General features: G+C 42.7%; 1 protein-coding gene across 2 annotated transcripts in view; it reads left to right on the forward strand.

The window, feature by feature from the left end:
- The window catches only part of gpr107 (G protein-coupled receptor 107), a 38,359-nt gene that overhangs the window by 5,812 nt on the left and 13,436 nt on the right, over positions 1 to 19,111 (forward strand). For both annotated transcript variants that reach the window (XM_035775531.2, XM_035775532.2), the window contains exons 5-16: positions 6,811 to 6,959; positions 7,183 to 7,214; positions 10,180 to 10,236; positions 10,331 to 10,441; positions 10,761 to 10,894; positions 11,473 to 11,548; positions 11,714 to 11,787; positions 11,901 to 12,018; positions 12,263 to 12,393; positions 12,574 to 12,617; positions 16,859 to 16,908; positions 17,719 to 17,802. In XM_035775531.2, the coding sequence (XP_035631424.1) occupies positions 6,811 to 6,959; positions 7,183 to 7,214; positions 10,180 to 10,236; positions 10,331 to 10,441; positions 10,761 to 10,894; positions 11,473 to 11,548; positions 11,714 to 11,787; positions 11,901 to 12,018; positions 12,263 to 12,393; positions 12,574 to 12,617; positions 16,859 to 16,908; positions 17,719 to 17,802 (1,060 nt within the window). The remainder of the gene's footprint in view (positions 1 to 6,810; positions 6,960 to 7,182; positions 7,215 to 10,179; positions 10,237 to 10,330; positions 10,442 to 10,760; positions 10,895 to 11,472; positions 11,549 to 11,713; positions 11,788 to 11,900; positions 12,019 to 12,262; positions 12,394 to 12,573; positions 12,618 to 16,858; positions 16,909 to 17,718; positions 17,803 to 19,111) is intronic.

The following is a 19,111-nucleotide window of genomic DNA, read 5'->3' on the forward strand; positions in this document are numbered from 1 at the left end:
TGACCTCGCCTTCTGGATGATAGCGGGGTGAACAGGCAGTGGTTCGGGTGGTTGATGTCCTTGATGATCTTTATGGCCTTCCTGTAACAACGGGTGGTGTAGGTGTCCTGGAGGGCAGGTAGTTTGCCCCGGTGATGCGTTGTGCAGTCCTCACTACCCTCTGGAGAGCCTTACGGTTGAGGGCGGAGCAGTTGCCGTACCAGGCGGTGATACAGCCCACCAGGATGCTCTCGATTGTGCATCTGTAGAAGTTTGTGAGTGCTTTTGGTGACAAGCCGAATTTCTTCAGCCTCCTGAGGTTGAATAGGCGCTGCTGCGCCTTCTTCACGACGCTGTCAGTGTGAGTGGACCAATTCAGTTTGTCTGTGATGTGTATGCCGAGGAACTTAAAACTAGCTACCCTCTCCACTACTGTTCCATCGATGTGGATAGGGGGGTGTTCCCTCTGCTGTTTCCTGAAGTCCACAATCATCTCCTTAGTTTTGTTGACGTTGAGTGTGAGGTTATTTTCCTGACACCACACTCCGAGGGCCCTCACCTCCTCCCTGTAGGCCGTCTCGTCGTTGTTGGTAATCAAGCCTACCACTGTTGTGTCGTCCGCAAACTTGATGATTGAGTTGGAGGCGTGCGTGGCCACGCAGTCGTGGGTGAACAGGGAGTACAGGAGAGGGCTCAGAACGCACCCTTGTGGGGCCCCGTGTTGAGGATCAGCGGGGAGGAGATGTTGTTGCCTACCCTCACCACCTGGGGGCGGCCCGTCAGGAAGTCCAGTACCCAGTTGCACAGGGCGGGGTCGAGACCCAGGGTCTCGAGCTTGATGACGAGCTTGGAGGGTACTATGGTGTTGAATGCCGAGCTGTAGTCGATGAACAGCATTCTCACATAGGTATTCCTCTTGTCCAGGTGGGTTAGGGCAGTGTGCAGTGTGGTTGAGATTGCATCGTCTGTGGACCTATTTGGGCGGTAAGCAAATTGGAGTGGGTCTAGGGTGTCAGGTAGGGTGGAGGTGATATGGTCCTTGACTAGTCTCTCAAAGCACTTCATGATGACGGAAGTGAGTGCTACGGGCGGTAGTCGTTTAGCTCAGTTACCTTAGCTTTCTTGGGAACAGGAACAATGGTGGCCCTCTTGAAGCATGTGGGAACAGCAGACTGGTATAGGGATTGATTGAATATGTCCGTAAACACACCGGCCAGCTGGTCTGCGCATGCTCTGAGGGCGCGGCTGGGGATGCCGTCTGGGCCTGCAGCCTTGCGAGGGTTAACACGTTTAAATGTCTTACTCACCTCGGCTGCAGTGAAGGAGAGACCGCATGTTTCCGTTGCAGGCCGTGTCAGTGGCACTGTATTGTCCTCAAAGCGGGCAAAAAGTTATTTAGTCTGCCTGGGAGCAAGACATCCTGGTCCGTGACTGGGCTGGATTTCATCTTGTAGTCCGTGATTGACTGTAGACCCTGCCACATGCCTCTTGTGTCTGAGCCGTTGAATTGAGATTCCACTTTGTCTCTGTACTGACGCTTAGCTTGTTTAATAGCCTTGCGGAGGGAATAGCTGCACTGTTTGTATTCAGTCATGTTGCCAGACACCTTGCTCTGATTAAAAGCAGTGGTTCGCGCTTTCAGTTTCACGCGAATGCTGCCATCAATCCACGGTTTCTGGTTAGGGAATGTTTTTATCGTTGCTATGGGAACGACATCTTCGACGCACGTTCTAATGAACTCCAACACCGAATCAGCGTATTCGTCAATATTCCCATCTGACGCAATACGAAACATGTCCCAGTCCACGTGATGGAAGTAGTCTTGGAGTGTAGAGTCAGCTTGGTCTGACCAGCGTTGGACAGACCTCAGCGTGGGAGCCTCTTGTTTTAATTTCTGCCTGTAGGCAGGGATCAGCAAAATGGAGTCGTGGTCAGCTTTTCCGAAAGGGGGGCGGGGCAGGGCCTTATATGCGTCGCGGAAGTTAGAGTAACAATGATCCAAGGTTTTACCACCCCTGGTTGCGCAATCGATATGCTGATAAAATTTAGGGAGTCTTGTTTTCAGATTGGCTTTGTTAAAATCCCCAGCTACAATGAATGCAGCCTCCGGATAAATGTTTTCCAGTTTGCAAAGAGTTAAATGTCAGTTGCTTTTGGGTGACAGTGAGAGAACTGTTAGGGTGAGAAGCACAATTCGACCTCAGGTACGTTCCTAAGGTCCTCCCGATCCGTGCAAGCCTAACCTTGACCGTGTGGCATTAACCCTTAATAGTTAAAAGAAGGTGTTTACTTCAAAGAGTTTGCATTGACTTCTCTCCCCATAGGAATACATTGCCTGCACCCCTAAATTCAACCTGAAGCCTATATGGGTTATGAATGCCGTATGAACCTGTCTTTGGTAACAGTCCATCAGGCCAGTATGAGGTCTACCTGTGTTGATTCTAAGCTTCCTGGACCAACCGGACGTGGTTAAAATCACCCTAAAAATGTATATCCATACCCTGCCTGCAGTTTGATAGACATAGTGCATTCAACCCTGTGTAAATCAGTCAATTCTAAACGTAAAGACTGAAAACTCAGGATTCTGTAACAGCATACCCCAATGAGGATATGTGTTGACTTATAGCTTCCTGTGCCAACCGGAAGTGCCATAATTGGTGTCTCTTGGGCTGTTTCGAGGGGTTAAAAAAAGTCAGATCTGTCCAAAACTTCATATGTGTGATTAGGCAACCCCCATGAACTGTAAATCAGTCATTTTTCCCATAAAATTTCAAAGGAAAACTAGATCACACAGACACACAACTTGGAAGGAGGGATGTATTGGGGTGCGTAGAGACTGACAGTGCCTCCAATAGTTAGCTTTGTTTCGAGCTAAAAAAGAACCGTCAGACCTGGAGTTCCGAAACTTTAGAAACCTGTTCTAGACCTCAGGTCGATAGTGCGTGGTGAGTTAGGTGGCTCTAGAAGGTTCTCGGACCGAGAAACAGCCTCGTACATTTGCAATGACTTCAATTCATTTTGACCATTACGAAAATGACGACATTTAGAAAAGTCTCAGAGACACAAGACTAGGTGCATTGAAACCGGCTCGGCCCATAGAGACGGACCCCAACGTTTCTGTCCGATAGCTCATTCAAGGACCCCATAGCAAGGCATGGAATAAAGTGGATTTTCAGCACCAATTAGGGTTTTACTCGGGCACCGAGGGACCTATCGAGCCGAAACTCGGGATTCGGGATCGCCTCACGTAGTGCGTGGTGAGTTACGTGGCTCTAGACGGTTCTCGGACCGAGAAACAGCTTCGTACATTTGCAATGACTTCAATTCATTTTTGCATCACGAAAATGGCGACATTTAGAAATGTCCCAGAGTCGCAAGACTAGGTGCATTGCGACCGTCTCGGCCCATATAGACAGACCCCAACGTTTCTGTCCGATAGCTCATTCAAGGACCCCGTAGCAAGTCATGGGGAAAAAGTGGATTTTCAGCACCAATTAGGGTTTTGCTCGGACACCAAATGACCGATCGAGCTGAAACTTGGGATTCGGGGTCGCCTCAGCTAGGCCTACACATAACATAAGAAATGGACCCACAGCTAGAACGTAACTACGTGTTTTATGTTTTTTTTTATGGTTAGAACCAAAGGCGTTGTGAATTTTGGGCCAGCTCTGAAGTATGTGATAGTTGGCTACTAAACGAGTTGGAAAAAGTGGGTTTAGTGTCAGTTTGGTGTCAGAATGAAATCTAATTGACTGATGGACGGTGACTTGCTGGTGACTCTTGTCCATTTGCAATATGTTTAAACAGTGAGGTACCATCACCAAAAGTGATATTCTGAAATCAACCCTAACGAGCCATTGAGATGAACCAGAATCACTGTCCAGCCATCCCGAGTTCATCGGGCCAGTCAATTTTGCATTTTTGAGCATGTCAAATTTCATATGATAAATGCCCATTGAAACATATTGCAAATGCACGTGCACTTGCAATATGATTCTATAGTGAAAAAACATCACCAAATGGACATGATGAAATCAACACAACGAGTGATGGAAAGGAACAACTATCACTGCCCGGCCATCCTGTGTTCCCATAGCGGGCATTAATATCAGAATGACCGGTAAATGCATTCACAACCATATTTTTATTTTTGGGTTACCAGGTGCCTATTTTCAATCACCAGGTGCACAACAATGCATATCCATCAGAATATTTTAAACAGTCCATAAAGCACTCAGGACTGCCCCCATAGATAGAGGGCCGTAGTAGGGTACTCCCATAGCGGGCATGGACAATAGGAGTCCCGGTAAATGCATTTACAACCATATTTTTATTTTTGGGTTACCAGTTGCACAACAATGCACGTGCATTTGCAATATGATTCTATAGTGAAAAAACATCACCAAATGAACATGATGAAATCAACACAACGAGTGATGGAAAGGAACAACTATCACTGCCAGGCCATCCTGTGTTCATCAGGCCAGTCAATTTTACATTCCTGCAGGATTTTTATAGCATGACAAAATCATGATGGTACATGCCCATTGAACCATATTGCAAATGCACAGTGACTTTGCAAAAGTGAGAAATCATAACTAAATGGACATGATGAAATCAACACAACGAGTGATGGAAAGGAACGACTATCACTGCCCGGCCATCTCGAGTTCATCAGGCCAGTCAATTTTGCATTTCTGCAGGATTTTTGAGCATGTGAAATTTCTTATGGCATTTGGCCCCCAAAAAAAGTGACTTTTGACTTCCTATGAAATCATATTGTAAATGGTCAAATCATATTCCTTATGCACAAGTAAAAAATGTTTTTAAAAAATGATGATAATAAAATACAACTAAAGTATGTTGATACAGTTCTTATACATGTGTAATTGACACAAAATTTGAAAGAATTTCGAAAAACGTTCCAGAAAGCACTTTTTTAAGGGTGTGAAGTTTTTTACAAAATTGACATTTTTGACTTTTGACTTCCTATGAAATCATATTGAAAATGGACAAAACATATTACTTATGCGCATGTAAAAAAAAAATATATATATGATAATAAATTTGGACAAAAGTGTATTCATACAGTTCTTACACATGTGTAATTGACAAAAAATGTGAAAGAATTTCGAAAAACGGTCCAGAAAGCACTTTTTTTAAGGTTTTTGACTTTTATAAGTTTTTGACAAATTCATTTTTTCAAAATTTTGCTTTTGGAGGTTGACTTGGGTTACATTTCCAACATGAAAAACCATGGTGGAGCGGATTCGCCACCTGTTGAATTTTTAAAGTGTTACAACTGGCAATTGCCATATGGCATTTGCAATACACTTTGCATGAATCAACGCCGAATTGGGTGGTATTGGACAATGTGTATATGGTTTGTCCGATGCCAATGACTTCCCATTCATTTTTGTCCAATACAGGGGGGTAATTCCCTTACATTAACAAGTGCAATACACCAAATGAAAGAAACTTCTTGTTAATCTACCCATCGTGTCTGATTTCAAAAAGGCTTTACAGCGAAAGCACAACATACATGTTAGGTCAGAGCCAAGTCACAGAAACACACAGCCATTTTTCCAGCCAAAGAGAGGAGTCACAAAAAGAAGAAATATAGATCAAATTAATCACTAACCTTTGATCTTCATCAGATGACGCTCATAGGACATCATGTTACACAATACATGTATGTTTTGTTCGATAAAGTGCATATTTATATCCAAAAATCTCAGTTTACATTGGCGCGTTACGTCCAGTAATGTTTTGCTTTCAAAACATACGGTGATTTTGCAGAGAGCCACATCAATTTACAGAAATACTCATAATAAACATTGATAAAAGATACAACTATTATACATGGAACTTTAGATAAACTTCTCCTTAATGCAACCGCTGTGTCAGATTTCAAATTAACTTTACGGAAAAAGCATACCATGCAATAATCTGAGTACAGCGCTCAGAGACCAAAACAGCCAAAGAGATATCCGCCATGTTGTGGAGTCAACATTAGTCAGAAATAGCATTATAAATATTCACTTACCTTAGATCTTCATCAGAATGCACTCCCAGGAATCTCAGCTTCACAAATGTTTTGATTTGTTCGATAAAGTTAATAATTTATGTCCAAATACCTCCTTTTGTTAGGGAGTTTGGTAAACAAATCCAAACGAAAGGTCAGACAAAGTCCAAAAAGTTATATTACAGGTCGTAGAAACATGTCAAATGAAGTATAGAATCAATCTTTAGGATGTTTTTATCATAAATCTTCAATAATGTTCCAACCGGAGAATTCCTTTGTCTGTAGAAAAGCAATGGAACGCAAGCTAACTTTCACATGACCGTGCGTCACGAGCTCGTGGCAATCTGCCAGACACCTGGCTCAATCCCCTCTCATTCGGCCCCACTTCACAGTAGAAGCATCAAATAAGGTTCTAAAGATTGTTGACGTCTAGTGGAAGCCTTAGGAAGTGCAACATGACCAATATCACACTATCTTCAATGGGGAATGAGTTTAAAAATGACCAACCTCAGATTTCCCACTTCCTGGCTGGATTTTTTCTCAGGTTTTCGCCTGCCATATGAGACATCATTCAAACAGTTTTAGAAACTTCAGAGTGTTTTCTATCCAAATCTACTAATTATATGCATATTTATGGCTGAGTAGCAGGCAGTTTACTCTGGGCACCTTATTCATCTAAGCTACTCAATAATGCCCCCCAGTCACCAAGAAGTTAAGCAGCCAAACATTTTTTTTTAAAGTTATTGCCACTGGCATGTTATACCATAACTTTGGCTAAACATGTATTTTGTTTGTGTGTGACTCAGGGTGAAGATGAAGATGTCATCTGAGGAGAATGTGTTCCCTGACATCCTCCCTGGCCTCAAAGAGACAATAGGCATTGAGACTGGAGCTGACCAACAGAAACATGTAAAGGGGAAAGATGACACAAACCCTGTGGGAGACCATGGTGATGGTATGGTTCCTCATTACAGTTCATACATTTTTATTTAGGGCTGAATAAATACTGACTTGAGATGAGGACATGTTTTAAACTTGCATTGATGGTAGATTTACGCCAAAGTTCGAGGTAGCTGAGGAATTCTGCATTTGAGCAGTGTAAGTTATGACCAATGGTTGAATATATTGTTTTATCTGTTGTACTAAAGTTGTTCTCAATGTTGTCATTTGAATCCTAGGTGAGAGTAAACCCAAGCGGGATGTTGCAGAGGTAAGAATATTCATATAACATATCTGAACTCTAATATAAAAGCGATGTGAAACAATTTCAAAGATTTTTCTGAGTTACAATTCATATGAGAAAATCATTAGGCCCTAATCTATGGATTTCACATGACTGGGAATACAGGCATGCATCTGTTGGTCACATATGACTTTAAAAAAAAATGGGCCAGGATTTTGTCACAGTATTTTTGTGCATTCAAATTGCCATCGATAAAATGCTAATGTGTTCGTGGTCTGTAGCTTATGCCTGCCAATACCATAACCCGACCAATATGGGGCACTCTGTTCACAACGCCATAGACATGTTCTGCGGTTGTGAGGCTGGTTGAACATACTGCCAAATTTTCTAAAACATGTGGCTTATGGTAGAGAAATGAACATTACATTCTTTGGCAACAGCTCTGGTAGACATTCCTGGAGTCAGCATGCCAATTGCACGCTACCTTTAATACTGGCTTTGTGTTGTGTGACACAACTGCACATTTTAGAGTGGCCTTTTATTGGCCCCAGTACCTGTGTAATAATCATGCTACTTAATCAGCTTCTTAATCCATCCACCTGACAGGTGTGGCATATTATCTTGGCAAAGGAGAAATGATCACTAACAGGGGTGTGAACAAATTTGTGCACAACATTTGAAAGATAAGCTTTTTGTGAATATGGGAAACTTCTGGGATAATTTATTTCAGCTCATGAAACATGGGACCAACACTTTACATGTTGTATTTATACACTGCTCAAAAAAATAAAGGGAACACTTAAACAACACAATGTAACTCCAAGTCAATCACACTTCTGTGAAATCAAACTGTCCACTTAGGATGCAACACTGACAATACATTTCACATGCTGTTGTGCAAATGGAATAGACAACAGGTGGAAATTATAGGCAATTAGCAAGATACCCCCAATAGGTGGGGACCACAGACCACTTCTCAGTTCCTATGCTTCTTGGCTGATGTTTTGGTCACTTTTGAATGCTGGTGGTGCTTTCACTCTATTGGTAGCATGAGACGGAGTCTACAACCCACACAAGTGGCTCAGGTAGTGCAGCTCATCCAGGATGGCACATCAATGCGATCTGTGGCAAGAAGGTTTGCTGTGTTTGTCAGCGTAGTGTCCAGAGCATGGAGGTGCTACAATGAGACAGGCCAGTACATGTGGAGGAGGCCGTAGGAGGGCAACAACCCAGAAGCAGGGCCGCTACCTCCGCCTTTGTGCAAGGAGGAGCACTGCCAGAGCCCTGCAAAATGACCTCCAGCAGGCCACAAATGTGCATGTGTCTGCTCAAACGGTCAGAAACAGACTCCATGAGGGTGGTAATGAGGGCCCGACGTCCACAGGTGGGGGTTGTGCTTACAGCCCAACACCGTGCAGGACGTTTGGCATTTGCCAGAGAACACCAAGATTGGCAAATTCGCCACTGGCGCCCTGTGCTGTTCACAGATGAAAGCAGGTTCACACTGAGCACATGTGACAGTCTGGAGATGCCGTGGAGAACATTCTGCTGCCTGCAGCATCCTCCTGCATGACCGGTTTGGCGGTGGGTCAGTCATGGTGTGGGGTGGCATTTCTTTGGGGGGCCGCACAGCCCTCCATGCGCTCGCCAGAGGTAGCCTGACTGCCATTAGGTACCGAGATGAGATCCTCGGAACCTTGTGAGACCATATGCTGGTGCGGTTGGCCCTGGGTTCCTCCTAATGCTAGACCTCATGTGGCTGGAGTGTGTCAGCAGTTCCTGCAAGTGGAAGGCATTGATGCTATGGACTGGCCCGCCCGTTCCCCAGACCTGAATCCAATTGAGCACATCTGGGACATCATGTCTTGCTCCATCCACCAGCACCACAGACTGTCCAGGAGTTGGCGGATGTTTTAGTCCATGTCTGAGAAGAGATCCCTCAGGAGACCATCCCCCACCTCATCAGGAGCATGCCCAGGCGTTGTAGGGAGGTCATACAGGCACGTGGAGGCCACACACTGCTGAGCCTCATTTTGACTTGTTTTAAGGACATTACATCAAAGTTGGATCAGCCTGTAGTGTGGTTTTCCACTTTAATTTTGAGTGTGACTCCAAATCCAGACATCCATGGGTTGATAAATTTGATTTCTATTGATCATTTTTGTTTGATTTTGTTGTCAGCACATTCAACTATGTAAAGAAAAAAAGTATTTAATAAGAATATTTCATTCATTCAGATCTAGGATGTGTTATTTTAGTGTTCACGTTCTTTTTTTGAGCAGTGTATTTTTGTTCAGTATAGATACTCTTTCACCCTTTGACCTCAACCAATATAAGAAAATAAGTAAATAAGTATCTGGATCTCAATCTTGCTCCCTCGTCCATTTACCCATTACATTTACATTTAAGTCATTTAGCAGACGCTCTTATCCAGAGCGACTTACCTAACCCTAACCCATGCCGACGGCACACAATAAAAAGGTACATCTTTTTCATTGGAGCCCTGGTGTCTGGCGGTTTTGTAAGCAAATTACAAAGCTCTTGGGGGTCATACACCATTAAAATACGTGACTGTGTTTCCTGGGTCATAATTTATACAACTTTGCTCTTGCACATTTTAAATTGAAGTATTATTCAACAAAACGTTTTTAACTTTTTGTGAAACAAGTTTATTTGCACAGCAATTCCAACATGCTTTATCTCTGGGTTGGTCTGTCACTTTTTTTCCTCTGAAAACTGATTAAGTGGTTTTGATTGATTCAGTGGATTTGATTCACCAAGGGACCTGTTCTCACTTATCTATGTCGGTCTGTCACCAAATAGAAATTGTACAGGAAAACCAGTTGCTCCCAAGGGCTGCATCCCAGATAAAGGGTTTTACCCAGTTACTAATTTAGCCAAGGGTTTGTGAATGAGGACTTTTTAAGGATTGCGATCCAGCCGTCGTTTCATCAAAGCACGTCTTCTGATCCCACTCTCTTGATCTTCACAGAAAAAGTCTGAAGTGCCTTTTCCACTCCATAGAAACAAAGAAGTCTTCTCCTTTCAGGTAAGGCTCGTTCACCAGGCTAATATAATTTCTTTAGATTGAGTTGGGCTACACAGATCACAGGGTTTCCCCCCCCCCCCTTCCCTGCGTGCAGTTTCACTTCAACGTCAGCACAGACGAGCAGCAAGGCCTGTACAACTTCTACTTCCACAACTGCTACAGCAAAGACACTCAGATGGTTAACCCCCTCCGCTTCAGCATTGAAGTGAGTGTGTTTCTTTCACCCTCTTCGTTGTTTTATTTTGTTGCAAGTTGGAGTTTGAATCTGGTTTATCGGGTGGGATTTTTCCTGATTTGTCAGGAGGACATCATTCCTTATTCGTACGTCATTGAAATGGACCTAGCCCCATACCAATATAAACTTTTTCCTCATTTTCTATGTTGTCTAAATCACATCCTGAACATTGTTTTATAATAAAATTAAACATTATTCATTAGCCACACTTTTAGCTCATTTGTGTCTGAATGGTCAAATCTTCAGATTGCTATATCTACTGTATAACCAACATTTGTGATGCTTTCAGATCAACATCGAGGAGAAGAACCCCAACAGCTTCCTGTCTGCTGGGGAGATCCCCCTGCCCAAGCTCTACATCATCATGTCTATGTTCTTCTTTTTCCTCGGCACACTGTGGTTGCATGTTCTCCGCACTCAGCGGTGAGTTACCCAGGAGGAGGTGGGGGGGGTGTATTGAGGCACAGGAGATGTCAGCACTGTTTTGATAATGGCTGTGCCTTAAGACTTGAATAATAATTCATGACTATTCTATTTGTCCTGATTCAGAGGGGTTGGAAGACACATTTTGGTTGAATGCATTCAGTTGTGCAACTGACTAGGTATCTCATTTTCTTCACTAATCTGATCAGTCAGCATGCCACAGTGTGCTACCCTTTGTCTCATGTCATGACCTTTTACCTCAGAGTTCTCTGACTGCTCTATGAGCTCCTGAGCAAATGCTGTGGAAAAACACGAACTGTAAGTTGGTCTAGAAAAGAGCATCTGCTAAATGACTCAAATGTAAATGAATAGCAGTGGTCTTGCCTCAGTCACACCTGCATTGTTTTACATTGACCAGTAGAGGGCACCAGATAGCCAAACATTTACCTCCGTACCAATGTAATATCATCATACTCTTATTTCCCTTGTTGAGATTAATTATTAATGTAATGGCATAAACCTAACCAATGTTAATTCCCTCTTTTCTCTCTCTCTACCTCTTGTTCTTTCTCTGGCAGTGCTGATGTCTATAAAATCCACTGGCTCATGACTGCTCTCCCCTTCACCAAGTCTCTATCACTCATCTTCCACGCGGTGAGCACACGGACTACAATCCAAGCCTTGCTGTATTTAACTGCAAAAAAGGGGTGCTTTCAAGTTTTGATGTAAAAATTAAATCAAATAGAATATAATTTAGTTTGTCCCTCTTTTTACATCAACTTGAGTCATTAACTGATGTCTGAGACATTTGTCTTCCAGATTGACTACTACTACATCTCTAACCAGGGCTTCCCCATAGAAGGATGGGCTGTGGTCTACTACATCACTCACCTGTAAGTCTCACCAGTAAAATGGCCTCTGTGTCTCCGCTTCACCTGCACTGAAACATATCAATGTCGTTTTGTAACTTGGTATGAGCGTGCAGTGCTTGTGTTTCTTCCTGCAGACTGAAGGGGGCACTCTTATTCATCACCATTGCTCTGATAGGGACCGGCTGGGCTTTTGTCAAGCACATCCTCTCGGATAAGGACAAGAAGATCTTCATGATTGTCATTCCACTACAGGTACAATACCATCCATCTAGAACCATCTAACTGTTGAGGCAAGATTACCATTGTACTTGATAACATCTACAATGACAAGGTAGGCTGATCCTAGATTTGTGCCAAAAGGCATGACTACCATGATGATGGGTCATATTTATATAGTGACAAGGGATAGGCTGATCTTAGAAATCTTTACCCAAAAAGCAACCTAGTGGGGTATGCAGTGGCACTGATGGGAGCACATGACCTTTGACCACTCCAGGTGCTGGCCAACGTGGCGTACATCATCTTAGAGTCCACAGAGGAGGGCACAACGGAGTACGGCCTGTGGAAAGAGGTGCTCTTCCTGGTGGACCTGCTGTGCTGCGGTGCCATCCTCTTCCCTGTGGTCTGGTGAGTTATGAGGTTCTCTATGGGCAGTGTTTCCCCATGGTTTTGGTTTTCTAGGTGCCCCGCCCCAAAGTACCCAGAGACCAGCGGACTTCTTTGAAAGAGCGATTATTTTAGATAATGGCCACTCTCCTCCAGTTTTCCACTTGGTATGACATTTCTCCTTTTCTCACTTGTCCACAGGTCCATCAGACATTTACAAGAGGCCTCATCAACAGATGGGAAAGGTATGCTTCCTTTTCGCTTAAGAAAACATTCATTTTTGTGAGCCAGTGCTTCTCTGCAGTTGGCCACCTTACTGCGACAGCATATTCAATAACAAGGGCAAGCAGGGAGTTAAAATCTTTCATCTAATTAGACATTTCCACTTAAAATCAACTCCATATCCTTGTGTCCGTGGTCCTACTCCCAACCACAGAGTATACAACTGTGGTCTGGAATAGTTTTTCACCCTAGCTATTTTCCTGTTACAACCCAAGTAACCTCTCATAAAAGTTTAAACAATTCCAAAGTCTTTTGAGAAAAAGAACAAAGTAGTTTGGAGTGAAATGGTGGTCTGTGAATATTTTAAGGGCAAATCCTGATCTAGGTCATGGGCAGCGTTATTTTTGACTTTCTCCTAAAAGCTTAGTTTTACAGTGAGTGTTTCTGCCATAGCTGGATGCTCTCTGACTAACTTATTCATTGCCCTTCACTGTTTGTACTTCACCCTGCATTCCTCATCATAGTCGGTCAGAGTTCAGCTTTGTTTGAACCATCACTCCCACACATTCAGATATTGAGGAAAGTTGGGACCCAAGGTGTTGTCATTGGGGTGGTTAATTTTGAGGTTTATAAGAGCTTTGATTGGTTAAATCTCTGATTGGCTTATGGTGGTCAGGAGCTGTGGATGAGCTGCAGATGTGAATGAGAGAGAGCCTTTAACAATTTTCATGCCAGGGTTTACATGCTTCTGGTTGCGCAGTTCCTCACTCTTTTGTTGGTAAACCAATGTCTCGGTAGCTCGTGTGGTTCAGTTGGTAGAGCATGGCGCTTGCAATGCCAGGGTTGTGGGTTCGATTTCCACAGGGGACCAGTACGAACACTTGCTATAGCTCATACAAATGTGAAGGCTCCAGGTTTATTTATTTTTTTCATTTCAAAGAAAGATGGATGTGTCATGGATGAGTCAGGAGAGAACCAGTAGAAGCTTTTTTTCTGACGAAGTTAACTGTAGGTTCCTATTTGGTTTTCTCAGTGAAGGTATGCTGAAGCTAACAACGGTGTCCTGTCCCCTTGCCAATACACTGCCAAATAGGGTCCTTTTTTAGCTTTTTGTTCTGTGAGCTTAGTCAGTCGAGAGCAATAAGGCCTCTCAAAGCATAGCAGGATACCCTATGGCAGGGGTAGGCAACTCTGTTCCTGGAGTGCCACAGTTACTGCAGGACTTTGTTCCAACTAGGCACCACACCTGGCCAACTGAGCTAATTGATCAGTTCAGTGATTGCCTTAATTTAACACACCTCGTCTTCTTGGTTGGTTAAATCAGAAACATGAAGAACCAGGGTTGCCGACCCCTGCCATATGTTCTCACTGCTGTCCCCTAAGCGCTTGTCTTTAGAAAACGACACCAAGATCTAATGCCTTGGTGTACGAATTGGTTTTCTTTTCTTCCTGAAATGCTTTTTCTTTGTCCAAAAAAAAAAAAAAAAAAGTCCTGTTCCTGCTCACCAACATTTCCTCCATATGTGATATATAATATGGTCTAGTGCCTTTCAAAGCCAGTTCCATTGCATTTTTTTATCGATCCCCTCTAATCAGGGACTGCTTTAGACCTAGGACAACAGGTGTGTGCAATTATACTGAACATAAAACACAACATATAACAATTTTACTGAGTTACAGTTCATATAAGGAAATCAGTCAATTGAAATAATTTCACTAGACCCTAATCTATGGATTTCACATGACTGACTGGGCCTGGCTCTCTAATCGGAAGGAGTTTTTCCCCACAAAAAGGCTTTATTACAGACAGAAATACTCCTCAGTTTCATCAGCTGTTTGGGTGCAAAGTTTCAGATGATCCTGCAGGTGAAGAAGCAGCATGTGGATGTCCTGGGCTGGCGTGGTTACATATGGTCTGTGTTTGTGAAGCCGGTTGGGTGTACTGACATTTCTGTTAAATGGTGTTGGAGGCGGCTTATGGTAGAGAAATTAACATTACATTCTCTGTCAACAGCTCTGGTGGACATTCCTGCAGTCAGCATGCAAATTGCACACTCCCTCAGAACTTGAGACATCTGTGGCATTGTGTGACAAAACTGCACATTTTAGAGTGACCTATTGTCCCTGATTTAAATCATGCTGTTTAATTATCTTATGATATGTCAGAACTGTCAGTTGGGTGGATTATCTTGGCAAAGGATAAATGCTCACTGACAGAGATGTAAACAAATTTGTGCACAAAATTTGAGAGAAATAAGCTTTTTGTGCGTATGGAAAATTTCGGGGATATCTTATTTCAGCTCATAAAACATGGGACCAACACTTTACATGTTCGCGTTTTTATAATTTTGTTCAGTTTAATTATTGGGTAGAACAGAAAACCATCACTCTCCGGGACTCTTAGGGTAACAGTAGAATACCACTGGCCTATTGTGCTCCCCTTCTCCTTGTTCCATGTTGAAGTTTTCAGCCACCTAATTCATTCCCATTCTACTCGTGATTAGACCAGACGAGGAAAGGGAAAAGCACAGCTACCAGATCTGTTTCATTACTGAAATGTCAGGCCATTTCACATACATTCAGGTTGGGCTCATCTTATAGCACTTGTCAATGAGCTGGCTCTCATGACATTCTTATCATGAATGGGAGCTCATAGAAGATTCTGTCTGTGTGTGAATTGTGTCAAATGTCTCATTTTGGACAGACTCCATTCCACAGTTCTTTAATTGAACAATAGGCAGTATGATATAGGACAGACCTCACCAAATCCACAGCTGTTACAATCCACAAGAGATTTGTTTGTGCCATTTCGACTGTAAAGAGGGAGTTCATACCATATATTCTTGGTGTTAGTGTTATAATTCCTAGTTGTTTAACAGATCAAATAGAAATGGTTGCTATCTGACCAAAACTACATCGGTTACAATTCAGTACGAGAAAAAGTCAATTTTCAGTCAACATTCATGAAGATTTAGGAATCGTGCCTTCAAGTTATTTTTTCTCTCTGGGTGACCAGTTATAAAATGTAATTGATTGACCAATTCCACGTGGTTGCTCCTTAAAGTCAATGAACAGCCCATAGAGATAATGGAGTAACCATTCCAAATGAACAATCCACTGTTTGTTTCCATGCAGCTAATTGAGTTTAGTTTCCTCATCAGTGCACCTGTATCAACTCCCTTAGCACTTCGCTTCTTAGTGTCGAAATTGTGTGTGCACAGTATGTGTTGTACATATGATTTATTTATCAGAGCAGACGTTATCACTCAGAGCCACATGAATGTCTGTATGTCTACCTTGTCTGGTAGAAAGCGCAGGAGTCTTTCTAGAAATGTTTTAGTGTTGAATAACCTAGTGTAGCTTCAGACGTCTGTCTATGGGTAGGTAACCACCACAGGCTGAGTAGATTACGGCACAAAGCGCAGGAGTCTTTCTATAAATGTTTTAGTGTTGAATAACCTAGTGTAGCTTCAGACGTCTGTCTATGGGTAGGTAACCACCACAGGCTGAGTAGATTACGGCACAAAGCGCAGGAGTCTTTCTATAAATGTTTTAGGGTTGAATAACCTAGTGTAGCTTCAGACGTCTGTCTATGGGTAGGTAACCACCACAGGCTGAGTAGATTACGGCACAAAGCGTTCAAATTCCTCCATTCCACAGTAGGTTGTTACGGCACTTCCATAATTGCTCACCTGGTTTCAAAGTGGCTTGTTTTGTCCTAAGTAGGCCACAGTAAGATCCATACTTATAGCTTACTGTCCCCTTTTTCAAGTCCCACTTCTGTGGAGGAAGTTGTACAGTGTGAGAATGATGAATGACTGTACAAGTCGCCCTCCATTTCTTTCCCCTCAGGTCACATTTCTGTTGGAACGGGTTCAGATTGCATCAAGGCACTTTGCAGCGTTATTACATCCAATACAGCCTTCTCTGATGGACCTTTTTAGCCTTCTACGGATTTATATAGTGCCAAACGTCTTGGATCACTTGCTTTTTGAATCATCATGCAAAACTCCTCAAATTAGAAGTACCCCTAAACCTTACCCATCTGATTCATTCATGTTCTTTTTAGAGGTGTTTTAATAAAAAGTGTCATACTTATAGAAAACCTTTTTCTTCATCTCTAAACTGCTCTAAAAGGTGTCTCAAATCAGCCATGTTTATTTTTGGAGGGGGATGACAGGTGTGTGTGTGTGTGTGTGTGTTACTAAAAATCTCTCACAGGTCTTTGCTATCTTACTAATAATGAATGTCATTTTTTTTGCAGCTGCTATCAACCTTGCCCAGTTGAAGCTCTTCAGGCACTACTATGTGATGGTAAGGTTCCTCTTGTCATGCTCTTCAGACACTTTCTCCTCACACACAGCTCCATCAATACACACTGCAGGTGTGACGATAGGCCACACACACACACTTGCTTGCATACACACAGCCACATGTACGCCTTTTTAAATGGAAACAAACCCAGCATTGTCTACGTCTGTCTGTACGGAACTCCTTAAAAACACTCCACTTCGACACAAGTGTCTTTTCGTAGCAGGTTTGGAGAGCATTTTCGCTAACCCCGCTACATTTAATTATCCTGACCTGCTAGGAAAAGTGATGGCTGTATTGAAGTGGTGTGTTCTTAGGGAGTCTGTACAGTATATGTGTGCACGGGTCTTACTTCATCTTTCATCCATTCCACTTCGGTGGAGTCATTACAGCTCCCTCTTTGTATTAATTGAATCATGAATAGCCACGTATGAAACCCCTCCATAAAGATATTACAACTGTTGAGGTCTCTTGCTCTCTCACATTCTGTTTTGGATTTCTTTATCTGTCTTGTTGGTGTTTAACACGTTCATCTCTTATTGTAATGTCCTCTGCAGGCCAAAGGGGTTGTGCTTTAGTTTTCTCGCTTTCTCCCCCTTCTCTCTCTGTATCGACGTTCATATTGTCAGCCAATGCCAATGTTCCTGATTATGCCTTGTCAACTTGTTTTTCTTTCTGTTTCCCCTTTTGCCTGTCTCTCTCGCTCTCTAAAAAGTGTGACTGAAAAGGATGCTCCGTTTTCTTATTTATATCTGTGTTCAGAAAATTGTTTATCATTTATCTAATGTCTGTATTTCTCTCTCTCTCCTTCAGATTGTATGCTATATTTATTTCACCCGTATAATCGCAATTCTCATCAAGTTCATTGTTCCCTTTCAGTGGAAGTGGCTGTACCAGGTGGGTGTCCATCTATGTTTTGTTTAACAGTAAAACAATACTAATATATATATATATATATATATATATATATATATATATATATAATTAGTCCAAGTTAAATACACTGCTCAAAAAAATAAAGGGAACACTTAAACAACACAATGTAACTCCAAGTCAATCACACTTCTGTGAAATCAAACTGTCCACTTTGGAAGCAACACTGATTGACAATACATTTCACATGCTGTTGTGCAAATGGAATAGACAACAGGTGGAAATTATAGGCAATTAGCAAGACACCCCCAATAAAGGAGTGGTTCTGCAGGTGGGGACCACAGACCACTTCTCAGTTCCTATGCTTCCTGGCTGATGTTTTGGTCACTTTTGAATGTTGGGGGTGCTTTCACTCTAGTGGTAGCATGAGACGGGAGTCTACAACCCACACAAGTGGCTCAGGTAGTGCAGCTCATCCAGGATGGCACATAAAATCAAGTCAAAATCAAATCAAATTTTATTTGTCACATACACATAGTTAGCAGATGTTAGTGCGAGTGTAGCGAAATGCTTGTGCTTCTAGTTCCGACAATGCAGTAATAACCAACAAGTAATCTAGCTAACAATTCCAAAACTACTACCTTATAGACACAAGTGTAAGGGGATAAAGAATATGTACATAAAGATATATGAATGAGTGATGGTACAGAGCGGCATAGGCAAGATACAGTAGATGGTATTGAGTGCAGTATATACATATGAGATGAGTATGTAAACAAAGTGGCATAGTTAAAGTGGCTAGTGATACATGTATTACATAAGGATTCAGGAGATGATATAGAGTATAGTATATACGTATACATATGAGATGAATAATGTAGGGTATGTAAACATTAAATTAGGTAGCATTGTTGAAAGTGGCTAGTGATATATTTTACATTTCCCATCAATTCCCATTATTAAAGTGGCTGGAGTTGAGTCAGTGTGTTGGCAGCAGCCACTCAATGTTAGTGATGGCTGTTTAACAGTCTGATGGCCTTGAGATAGAAGCTGTTTTTCAGTCTCTCGGTCCCAGCTTTGATGCACCTGTACTGACCTCGCCTTCTGGATGATAGAGGGGTGAACAGGCAGTGGCTCGGGTGGTTGTTGTCCTTGATGATCTTTAGGGCCTTCCTGTGACATCGGGTGGTGTAGGTGTCCTGGAGGGCAGGTAGTTTGCCCCCGGTGATGCGTGGTGCAGACCTCACTACCCTCTGGAGAGCCTTACGGTTGTGGGCGGAGCAGTTGCTGTACCAGGCGGTGATACAGCCCGACAGGATGCTCTCGATTGTGC

The sequence above is a fragment of the Oncorhynchus keta genome, chromosome 9 (genome assembly GCF_023373465.1).
Source record: "Oncorhynchus keta strain PuntledgeMale-10-30-2019 chromosome 9, Oket_V2, whole genome shotgun sequence".
Lineage (NCBI taxonomy): Eukaryota > Metazoa > Chordata > Actinopteri > Salmoniformes > Salmonidae > Oncorhynchus > Oncorhynchus keta.